Source organism: Camponotus floridanus, unplaced genomic scaffold (assembly GCF_003227725.1).
Source record: "Camponotus floridanus strain SB8 unplaced genomic scaffold, Cflo_v7.5 scaffold42, whole genome shotgun sequence".
In the NCBI taxonomy this organism is placed as follows: domain Eukaryota; kingdom Metazoa; phylum Arthropoda; class Insecta; order Hymenoptera; family Formicidae; genus Camponotus; species Camponotus floridanus.
In genome coordinates, this window is record NW_020229570.1 from 31,004 (window position 1) to 43,337 (window position 12,334).

Consider the following 12,334-nt stretch of genomic DNA (forward strand, 5'->3'; position numbering starts at 1 on the left):
TCGATTACTTTCCTATTCGATCGGAACGCAAAACCTACCTTGCGTTTCTTCCTCCCGTACCTGTTTCGCCTTCAAACTTCGAACGACGTTGCAATTATTTTCGAGATTGTGCCACGCGATAATGATACTAGATGTAACTTACATGCTTCTAACGCGTCTTCTATTAGAAATAAAGGAATTCCTAACGCGCACCGCGGAATGTTTTCGGGCCTCTAAATATATCCCGAAACAGATTGTCAAAAATAGGCATATATATCCGCCCCGCGCCTGAAACGCGAAATAAGACTCCAACATCTTCGTAGCTTGTGAAATCCCTTATTGCGGAAGACTCGCACATTGAGAAAAAATTTACGTTGATTAACGGAAAACGTAAAATGCGAAACTATTCTTCGACATGATTAAACACATTTTTTAAGAATTATTGATAATTACTCGAAAAAAAAATAACGATGTCTATATAAAAAGACTTACATATCGTGTAAACATTTGAAGAATATTTTTTGATATATACATATTTTCGTCAATCTTTAATATCTCCATAAAAATCATTATTTATTTCAAAATCGAAGCGCATGTTATCGTTCGAATCGATAAAGATTCTTCTTTTTTTAAAAATTACCTAAAAAAATAGAATCTTTGTAAGATACCTACCTGGCTCGCGAAAAGTAAAACGTGACATCGGTAACATTTGAGCACAATGTGAGAAAATCTATCGGAGATAATCAAGTGACCAGGTTCGAACGACTACAGGGACTATATTGTCGAAGACGAGAAGGAATATATATGTGTCTATTTCTCTGTGTGTATATGCGTGCGTGTATCTGTGCGTGCCATGTACAGACGTAGAAATATATAAATATTATCACAGTATTTTACAGAGTCTCTATATGTACACAGATACTAACAATAAGATATAAGACTAATCACTGTAATCAAGCCGCATTATTCGCAGATATCGTTAATATCATATATATAATATTAATATTATTATTATTATTTGTACTCTGCATGTCGACGCGTGCGGGAATAGATTACATTACTCTCTTTTTTTTCTTTCTATACATCTATTTGATCATCGCGAGGCCTGTGGCCTCACTCTTCACATTCCCGCCTTTATTTTTCTCTTACTCTTATCTCCTCCGGTTCTCCAAATACACGATATATATAGAAATCAACAAATAATACATACACACATACGCATGCATAATGCCGATGGTGCCGCTGCAGGAAGGAAAACGGAGGAGGGGACAGGGGAGGAATAGAGGGGAAAAGGAATGGATTAAATTAAAAAGGTAGTCTAAATACTAACTACTTATTCTACGAGAGAGAACAATCTCCAAATAAAACTACGCATGCCAGTAGCGGTACACAACACATTGTACAAAAAAACAATGGACGAGACACAACGGTATGCTAATAAAAAAAAGAAAAGAAAATGCACAACAATACTAATTGTAAGCGTGCATCGCCGGACTCGCGCCCACCCACGCCACCGATCCGATGGATGGAACATAATCGTCGCAGAATGATTTTTCGAAAGAGAGAGAAAGAGAAAGAGCGAAGATCTTCGCTTCTTCGTGAGATAGAGAACCCTTCGAGAACTCGTCGATCTTCCTCGAGATACAAATGCAAAACAAGGTACACGATATGAAAAATAGTATCCGTTACGATTTATAATAACAATGTGTACAAGTACAACACGCTGCCTTTCCCTAATAAATAAGAAAATACCGACGTCTGCGTCAATAAATACGATTTAAGTTAAATAGAAGAAAAAGACGCGAAAGAAGAAGAGAGAGCTGCTGGAATGAGCGCTAACAGAGTATGATCGGTACTCTATTATCACTCATAGTATAATTCATCATACACGACACTACACTACATATATATATATTTATCTATTAAGAGATAATTATTTAATTAATAATATCTTTCCTCGCAAAATCTCGAATATCTTTCTTTCACGACGTGACTCCCGCCGATACATATCGTCCTTTATCTAATATCGCCGAGCTTTGGAAAAAAGCTATTGTGCTTTGCCTGAAGTACGAATTTAAGCAGCAAAAAAACAAAATATAATAAACGTCGTATAATAAATGTTGAATCTTACGATCTGCCAAGGATACGGTTACGATTCACTCTTGGAAACGCTAATGATGGACTCGCGTTCTCCATTATTACGCTTAGTCGGGAAGTCACTTGTCTTTTCGCATGTCAACACGCGTTTCCACCTTTCCGCGATTCGTCGCACTTTTATCGAGATTCATCGATATACACGGATATAAAAAAAGAAGAATATATATACATATGTGTCATATATATATTTTTTTTTAAATAAAAATGTCGAGAGATTGGACTAGATTTTTGCGCGCGTAAAATCGGCCGTAGATGTATATGTGCGACAGATATTGAAAAGCACTTGATTCTTGATAAAGAAATGATTTCCCTTTCCTTTGCGTTCATCGCATATAATTCGATAAATATTATATGACTCCATCATCGCTAGTGATGGACATTCACAGTTGCATTTTTTGCAAATTTCGAATCAATTGAGACATCGCTCTATTTCGAAATATTTCACGAATATTATTAGAAGTTATACAATTTTAAAACTCTTGATAGGTCTTGAAAGTTTCGATTGATTTCCAAGGTCTCGAGTGATCCATCACCTCAATCTTTTATTTGTGTATCGATAAGTATTGGTAAACATTTTAGTTTCCTACATAATAAATAATTTTTAAATAAAATTTAACAATAATTTATTTATAATATATTATATTATATTTATAATATATTATTTATAATCTCTATTATTTAAAAACAATATTGAGATATATATATATATATATATATATATATATTTCAATACTTTTTTCATAAATAATAAAGATTATAAATAATATATTATAAATATAATATAATATATTATAAATAAATTATTGTTAAATTTTATTTAAAAATTATTTATTATGTAGGAACTAAAATGTTTACATGTATATATATATATATATATATGTGTGTGTGTGTGTGTGTGTCTCAATACTTTTTTTTTACTTTCTCTCTAAAGTTTTTTAGAACATTCAAGATTTTTCAAGACGAAAAATCTCAATATTATAAATAAAATATGTATTATATTTATAATATTTAAAATACTTATAAAACTTTTCAAGATACAAGATTTTCAAGACGAAAAATTTTCGAAATCATTCAAGACTGTCAAGATAACTTCGAATAATATTCAAACTGAAAGACTCAAATTTTTTTTATGATATATTCAAACTAATTCGAAGCATTTTTTTTATTTCCATCATTAATCATCACATATTCGCCGATGATGTAGCGTTTAAGAGGAAATTATGTCAATGATATATGACACCCGAAGGGAAATTATTTCGATATATGAAGGCCTTGTGCGTCGGCACGCGCTAAAATTTTAAATTGTGCACCATTTCTCGAGAGAGAAAAAGAGAGAGAGAGCAAATTAATTATTAAAAATTAATATCTAAGTACGAACAAATTGCAATACTCAAACAAATTATATAAAAATACCAACTATCTCATATTTAACGTGCGTATATTTAAACGATAATCGATCGGATTTTTTAAGCCGCAGTCCCTTCGCCATTTAAAAAAAAATTCCCGAATTAAATTAGAATTTAATCCGAGTAATATATTTATACACATCGACGCGCGATATTTCACAAGACGTTACTAATCGTCGTTTTCTTTGTACACAACATAAATTGCACAAACTTTCTTACGTCGCTGACTCGTGAGTAACGGTTATCGTTCCCGTCTAAACTTGGTCCGAACCTACCCAGAGTATTGGGAGATAAAGCGCGAAGTAAAGCGTCTCTCCCCGGTACACTCGGAACCGAGTCTCGAGACATCCGTCGAGGACATCGTCTAATTCACGAGGTGAAATCCGGCGACGAGAGAGGACGGAATGCACAAGGCCGACGAGGGGGCGAGCGCGTACTACCGTTGGGGGTGCGAGTGCGACATGTGGGGATGATAGGCGGCGTGATGGGGCGGCAGGGGCGAGGGGCAGGACTGCTGGTAGGGGCCTCCGGCGAGCATCGGGCCCGGGCTCGAGCACGGCACGAGGTGCGAACTCGGCGAGGCGGCCGCCGCCGCCGCTGCTGCTGCGTGTGCATGCGCTATGAGGTGCGCGTGTTGCGCGTGCGAGGGTGGCGCGTGCTGCGAGCCCGGTGGCGGCGGCGGCGGGGGTTGCTGCGGATGGGGTCCGGTATTCGGGCCACCCGCTGGCCCGCCACCAGGATAGCCGGCGTGCAGCGAGCCACCGTGCGGCGAGCCGTACACCAATTGCCTTACTTTCTGCTCGTCGTCGGCAATGTTGTACGTCAGCTCGGTCTCCTCGAAGCCGGTGGCCGACATCCTCTGGTCGCCCGACGAGCCGGACGGCGGCGGATCCGGGCTGTTGAGGCACGTCTGAATCAGCGCCTTGCCAGCCTCGCTCGTGATCATCGGCTGCAGCTTGCGCGTCGCGAATGTGTACACGTGACCGGTCTCGCTCGCCACCAGCAGCATCACCTGCGTGCCTGTCAACGTTGACAGCTCGTACGCCTGCAAGTAAGGACCGATACCTTGGTTAATTCCCAGAGAAAGGGATCATTTTAGATATTTTATAGTCGATAATAATAGAAAGATTTGTATAGTAAATAATTTAGATAATTTTTTATAGGTAATTTTATTATCATTATTTCACATAATAATTTTTTCCTACTCGATAGTAAAAATGGATTTATTCGCAAGATCTCAATTTTATTCCTTTTTCTCACATTATATTAAAGATTAGATTAAAAGAGAAACATCGATAGTTCGAAAGTTATTAGTTGACAATTTTTTCTTGCTTCATTTTACAAAGAAAAAATTATTATAGCGCTTTATGCTCAAAATACGAACTAAATATCAATGTAAAAAATGACTATTAAATTAAATAAATGTTATAACGTGCAACGGAAATTTAATCATGTTACAAATTTAGATAATATCGATACGATGATCGGATAATTTGTGATACTAATTCAATATTTGTAAATTTTAAAGGACAGAATTGACCGATTGTTTTTAAATATATAGATGTATATAGATGTTTTTAATATATAGATGTATATATATTTAAAGAAAGAAGAACAATTACATTATTGATATCTAATAATAAACTTTATCTCAATTTGCTCCATATTTTTCTTTTTAAATTCTCACATATTTATGTTGAAAATATAAGTAGTAAATATATTTACTACACTTATACTCTACTCCAACAATGTTACATTAAGAAAGAAAAAAAATTTTATTAATATCTAATTTGTTGAACATTATGTTTTTCAAATAATATCAATTAAATTACGATATCCTTAATTAAAAGAAAATATATAAATTACTTTAAAAGATTTTTAAAGACTCTGAAATATTAATGTGTTGCAAAATAACGGTAATAATTGATCACATTATTCACTTACATATTCTCTTATATATATGTATATAATACATATTGTATTTTTATTCCTTGGAATGCAAATACATTTCAAAACATTTACATTTATAATGCTAATGAAAATTTAATTTTCAGTCTGTTTGTGACAAATCGATTAATTACCTTCAAGTTGAACATATAATTGAATAACGAAACACTGTCTTACGCATAATGGTCCTCTCTGTTTTAAATATAAATCGATAAATTATTATATAAAGACACGATATCCTTTCGCAAAGGATCTTGCTCAAGTTATCATGCATTACCTTATTGACAATTAGAATTAAAAGACACTTAAACATGTGTAACAATAATCACTCGCATAATTGGAGCTAAAAATTTGCGAAATAATTATTCATATTTTTTGTTATAAAACCCAATGTCCTATAAAGCGATATAAAGTTAATTGCAAAATATATAAAGTGATACAAATCGACACCGATGATATTAAATTATAATCAATCTTACGAAATTGTAAATCTCATAATTAAAGTTTAATAATTGGAAAAATTTGCATTATCGCGATGTAATGTCTTATCTCAAAAACAGATGTAGTACATCTGTATTTATGCGTAAAATATACTTTTCAATTATTATATTCTTTTTAAAGACCTTACGCGAAATATGTAAAATTCATCGAAATCTGTTCATTAAGGAGATGAGTCATTTGGCGGTTTCTATTAAAGTAATCTGGCTTGCCTCGAAAACAATTAAATACATTCGACATGGATTCTTAATTAACGTCTGAAAATTAAAGATAATGTATAGTCAGGATGATGCTTCGTATTTTTTAGAGAGAGATATATCTCGTTATTTACATGTTCGTTGTGTGGACACAGTATCAGTATCTTTAATCAAACATAAGATCATGAACATTGAATTTAATCACTTCCGGAACGATGCGGATCGCTTTAATTCAAAATTTCTCTCTCTCTCTTTCTCTCTATCTTTTGCCCTCAAGCGATAAGTTTACTTCGAGTGTTGAAATTTCACACTCTGCTGCTTTCTAAATTTTATGAATGTATTATAATTTCATTTATACATATAATATATATAATATATATAATTATTTTTATATATATAATCTCAATTAGCAAATTTTATATTTTATAAAAAATAATAAAATAAGAAAAAAACAAAAAATTAATTTTTTTCAAGCGATTATTAATAATTTACAACCGTATGATATATATTTTAAATACATTATGACTATTTATAAAAATGGTGTTGTAAAATATACTGTATTATAAACATGAAAAATATTATAAAATTATTCCATTGTTAAGTACTTTTACCACATACGATTAAGTTTTTATTTTATTCTTTACTGAAGAGAGAAAAAGATATTTGTTTACAATAGTAAAGAACAAACTCAAAAGCAGTAAGGATAAGATAACGTACTGGAGACATGAGAAAGAGACTGCAACTCGCAATATAGTTGCTTTTTTCTGTAAATAGTCAATTTTATTTAAATTTAATCTAATCTAATCGATGTGAAAGAATGCATGTTACAGAAATATTTTATATATCTTTTAAATATGACACACACATTTCTATTTTTTTTTTATATTTTAAGATATATTTTAAAAAGAATTAAATAAAAGTATATATATCACTTGTGATAATCTGACTTTTGTGAGATAGTTTGTATATTATATTAACAAGAGAAAACGGGAGACAAAGAGAAATAATTATTATAAGAAAATTAATAAGAAAAGTGTATAATAAGAATAATTAAAAAATAAAATAAGATCAAGAAAATTAAAAAAAAATCTTTTCAAAGATTTTAATCAGTAGAGTAATTTTATTCAGATCACGATAAAAAAATACAAGAGAAAGAAAGAAGCAGAGAAAACTCCAATAATTAATTAAAAATGAAACACAATTGTTAAACAAATAATTGTTGAAAATCCCTGTCGTCCGATTTTCATTCTCGAAATTTTAAGATATGTGTCGATACAAAAATTATTTCCTTTAAAATACGATTATAATTTTTCATTATATTTTATCGATTTTCAACCAACCAATCTATCAAATTATCTACGACATGCGTTGATTGCGTCAGATTTCGATTATAGAAAAATGCACGATAAATGCACAATAAATACGATCTAACGTTCACATTTATCTTTATGTACGCATTCGTAAATTAAATCCGCGACATAATCACTCGGCTTTTATCCCTGACTGAGATCGCGCGCTCAAGGGAGTTGTACAATAGCGTTGCACCGACTTGGAATCCTAATCTCCTCGGATTAAGAAACCGAGAAACTCGTCCTCTCTTTTAGATTGCAGTCCAATCTTCGTGTCCCCGATAGAAAAACACAAAGCTAATCGGAGTGAACGCTAACTGCTACCTCGACGCGTGCAAGCGACCCTAGAACGCGCTGTCACTGATGACTCGCGCCGAAGGTCGCGGTGTATCATAAATCGGAAAACCATGCGAGAAACGGTATACTTGTCAATGTGTTTTGATATCATTATTTTCACATGTACCTTCTCCCTTTTTTATTCCTGCCCTCTTTTACTCCTGTCTTTTTTAGTCCTCTTTTACTCTTGTCTTTTTTAATCCTATCGTTTTTAGTCCTGGTCCAAGATGCGACAAGGACGTCGTCATCGTTAGCGAGTGATTTTTGAACAAAAAAAATTGTAATAAAAATGATTGAGAAAGCTGATATAAGCTTGTTATCTCAAAAAAAATAAATATAAATAATAATAAATAATAGACTTATGCGAGCGAAAGCAGGTTTTTGTTGTAGACCGGGTCTATAACAGATGTAATAAGCTTTAAACCGTAAGAAATCAATCAATCATATTTAATTATCTTTCTTACATGGAACCATGATTGATTAATATCTTACGACTTAAGGCTTACGACACTTATTGCAGATTCGGCCTAGAAAATAAACAAATGTAGACAGTTATTCGAGGTATCTTTACTAGAAACGAGATATTTCAACATCAACTAGCGTCTCTCTCTTCGGCAAATATTATTTATAATAAATCACATGTACGAAAGATACGTATGAAAGATATGTATGAATGATATGTATAAAGATTGAATGAACCATGAAAATTGATCTTACGAGTTGTCAGGACTCGGAGAGACCTTTGATGGAGATATCGAGGAAGCTAAAATGAACAGCATCATCCTCGCATTACGTGCGATTTGAAAAAAGAGCGGGAAGAGGAAGTTACACGTGCGGACGTCTATTACGCGAGATACAAACAGACTCGACACAAACCTTCTTCATGATGCCGGTCTTCCTCTTGGAGAACGTGGTGTACCGTCTGAGCTTATTGTCGATGTACTCCATTTTAATTTTCACCCGGCCCTTGGTCTTCTTGCCGTTGGACGGGGGTGACTTCTTGGGCTGGCCGAGGCTGGTGAAGGACTCGTCGAGGTTGTCGGGGACGCAGTCGCCGGGCATGCCGGACATGGCCTGCGCCTGCGAGAGCTGCGCCTGCTGGCGCGCGGCCGCGCCGTCATCGGCGTAGCAGACGTCGGACGTGGTGCGCTTGATGCCCCGCTGGACCGGGCCGGGGCCGGGGCCGACGCCGGGCGTCGCGGCGCCCATCATGGTGGCGCCACCGCGGCCCATCTGAGAGGCCGCCGCCGCCGCGGCCGCGAGCTGGGAGGTGGACGGTCGGCCGTAAATCTCCGCGCCAGTATCGCCCCCGATCATCCCCATGTAGCCGAGGTTGGTGTACCGACCGTCTCTTCCGCCGCTAGGGTTGTCCATCGCGGCGTCGGCGCGCACATTTAATCCCTTCCCCACGACGGCGGCGCGTCTTCGCCACGGAATCGCGTGCGGAACTCGGCGCAGTGTCTCCCACGTGATCGATCATCTAGAGGAACACGGGACAACAACGCGCACCGCACGAGCGCTCCCCGCGAACTGAGTGCGCGCGCGGCCACCGCGCCGAGTATCGTAACTTGACCTACGTGCCTACGGCGGAGATGCCTCCGCGTGTCGCTGCGCGAGTGTCCGCGCGCGCGCGCGGCTCCCCCCACTCCGGCGCGCGGCACCGCGTCGACGCCGGAAAAAAACTAGTCCGCGGTAACGCCACGGACGCCGGTGGACGGGGATCCGCGTCGAGACCGACGTCGAAAAATCGCCCCTGCGTCCAAGCGTCCGGATCGCCCATCAAATCGGCCGCGCGACGTGCCGGTTCGCCCGGAATTCGGCCGCAAATGCGTCCGCGCAGGGTTACAAAGCGCGACGAGAGGGCGTCCCCGGCTGCCATATTTAGAAGTAGACGTTACCATATTAGGGAAAGTTTGCCAAATATGGTGAACAGAGGTGGTCCTTCCTTTTCGAATAATCGCACGGCGCGCCGCGTCGAAACACCAATCCAACTGACAGTAGCGCTTCCTGCACGCCTTCCCGACCCCCTCTGACCGAATCCCCTGTATTCTCCCTTTACATGCGTGCATGTATATCGTATATATGCCATACGTGACCGCGCAAATCGCGGCGGTGCCGACCGGACCGGATGATTCCGTCTCGTCTGTGCCGTGTTACGGATGTAACGCGTAAACTTCCGACTTTTTATCATCGGCCTCCCCCAGAGCGACGTCGTTCACGGAACTCTAATGAGACGTTAACGGCGTTACCCTGTCGCGCGAGACGTTGATACATTTCTCTCGGTAATGATCTTCTCTGTACAAGACAGTTTTTAACAGCCTGGGATCTCCGAGATACATGGAACCTTTGATGTGTTTGCAGTTGTCGAGCAATGATTGATGCCTCGTGTAAAAATATGTTGCTAAAAATATGTATTACCTTCTGTACAGTTGATGCTTTAAAGTGGGAAAATGATTTGTAAAACACTCTTTTTTTTTTTCCTCTCTTACAACGCTGATTTAATCCGTTTATATTCATTGAATATTTTTCATACTTGTGTCAATCAGCTTGAAGATGTACAACTAGGATATTTTCTTAAAAAAACTGCGCTTTCTCTCTCTCATTCTTTTTCTATAGACATGTATATATTAATTATATAATAAAAATATATATATTTTGCGACCTAAATATTTTATTAAATAGCAATATTTTTATATCGAAAAACTTATATTTATAAATTAACAGAATCATAATTCTTACGCTCTATTTCTCCTATATTTTATATCTTACTGAGCATTTACAACATTCCTCGAAACAAATTCACACATGGAATTTAAGGTTGTTCTCCGGACGATATTGCACGAGCGTGAGACATGAGAGCGTCGTGAATGTCGCGAGCGTACGCCACTTGTGCGCGCACAGTCATCAAGAACTGCGGATAAGACAACGCTGGTCCCTCTTGTGTACTTACTGTGTCGGTACGATTTGTTATAACAGACATTGGTAGATATCGGACCGAGCTATTATTCTGGGACAGACATTCTACAGAGGTTTTCAGATGCAGTTCTATTTGATCACAGATGGAGTAAAACTCCTCCATATGCTTATTGAATCGATGATCAGGCTGATCTATACCCTTCATGGATCCTACATCGACCAAACTATTTTGATGTAATGTGTGTGCCGCAGTTTTGAGAGCTATGCCTAGAGATTCTCTCAAAGGTCCAACCAGAGATTTCACTTTAGATATGTTATCCAGCTTATCTTGTGTCTGCTGTTGCTGCTGCTGTTGTTGTTGTTGCTGCTGCTGTTGGACTTGTTGTTGCTGCGTTTGTTGCGCCTGCTGTTGATTCTGAGGCATTTGAGGATTCACCGGTTGTCCCATTTGTCCCACTCCCATGGTTCCTTGTTGCTGAATCGGTGGGATATTCATCTTGCTCCTAATGGAATATAATCATAAGTGTTTTTCTTTCCCAAAAAATATTTTTAAAAATATCAAGAGTGTTTAAAGATTTTAAGATTTAAATTTTAATATATAATAATTTGTATTGCATCTTTATATCAGATATACACTCTATTTTTAGCTTTCAGATTATCTCTTAATATAATTTACAGAAATAGAATAAATTAATAGAATTTACAGAATTTTATTAATTTGAAATAAAATATTATTTTTCCTCTTTCTTACCGATTTCTGATTAAATTAAGTTTGTTAAAAATTGGACAAAATTACCAATGTTTGTTTATACGATACAGACACAAGTTACAGGTTAGGAGAGTTTTCGAAATTGTCGAATTTGCGCATGAGCGGAAATGACAGATTGGCGCACGCGCATGACAATCGTTTCGAAAGTAACGCCAATAAAAATACTTGCCAAACCAAACTTCCTCAAAAGCCAGTGTAATTTTCGTTCACAGAGAGAGACAAGTGTGAAAAAAATTCTCGCAAACACATAATTCATAGAAAATACTAATCAATAATTATCGTTATAATTACCCTGTCGGCGTCTATCGAGTTCTATAGAATAGTCAAGTCTTCTCTATATTATCCTATAGAAAATCGAGGTGAAAATCAAAAAGAGATACGTATATTCTCGGATGGATCTCCGTCTCTTTTTACACTTACCATCCGAACTAAAAACATCTCTCGTCAGATATTTAGCGACAAAAGTGATACGCGTCTCCCAGGAAATATTTTGATTTTATTTAGGAATTTAAAATTGAAAATATTTAGAACGACTTATTCTCCTTCAGTTCGTAAAATACACGTGAAGTCAACGTTCTCGACCGCGATTCTAATGACAATGGCATCGACCAATCGGCGGGCTCCCAACGAGGACAGCGATCCACTCAGCGTGCGCGCATCCTTTTCTACGAATCTCGTCATCCCTTTCACTTTCAAGGCTCGCTCGCGTCCAATGCGGATCGGCCTTTAGCCTCGACGGCGGCCAATCGGGACGCGCGGATGACGGCGACCGAGTCGAAT

General features: G+C 37.2%; 2 protein-coding genes across 2 annotated transcripts; both read right to left on the minus strand.

Moving 5' to 3' along the window:
• Positions 1-3,189: 3,189 nt before the first annotated feature.
• LOC112638982 (serum response factor homolog) lies at positions 3,190-9,622 on the minus strand. Its single transcript, XM_025411674.1, has 2 exons — positions 8,746-9,622; positions 3,190-4,587 (listed from the first exon to the last, which is right to left on the minus strand). Exons 1-2 carry the CDS (start codon positions 9,241-9,243, stop codon positions 3,979-3,981), a joined length of 1,107 nt encoding a protein of 368 aa, XP_025267459.1. The 5' UTR covers positions 9,244-9,622; the 3' UTR covers positions 3,190-3,978.
• Positions 9,623-10,521: 899 nt separating this feature from the next.
• Positions 10,522-11,644, minus strand: LOC109610108 (mediator of RNA polymerase II transcription subunit 29). The gene is made up of 2 exons (XM_020028022.2): positions 11,537-11,644; positions 10,522-11,288 (listed from the first exon to the last, which is right to left on the minus strand). The coding sequence occupies exon 2, from the start codon at positions 11,279-11,281 to the stop codon at positions 10,682-10,684; it is 600 nt and encodes a 199-aa protein (XP_019883581.1). The 5' UTR covers positions 11,282-11,288; positions 11,537-11,644; the 3' UTR covers positions 10,522-10,681.
• Positions 11,645-12,334: the final 690 nt, after the last annotated feature.

What these genes read in the sequence shown, in the direction of transcription:
- LOC112638982 (XM_025411674.1), bottom strand. Translation starts at nt 9,243, where the DNA reads ATGGACAACCCTAGCGGCGGAAGAGACGGTCGGTACACCAACCTCGGC. An exon ending in AGACCGGCATCATGAAGAAG is followed by an intron (nt 4,588 to 8,745) that starts GTTTGTGTCGAG and finishes CCTTACTTGCAG; the next exon opens with GCGTACGAGCTGTCAACGTT.
- LOC109610108 (XM_020028022.2), bottom strand. Translation starts at nt 11,281, where the DNA reads ATGAATATCCCACCGATTCAGCAACAAGGAACCATGGGAGTGGGACAA.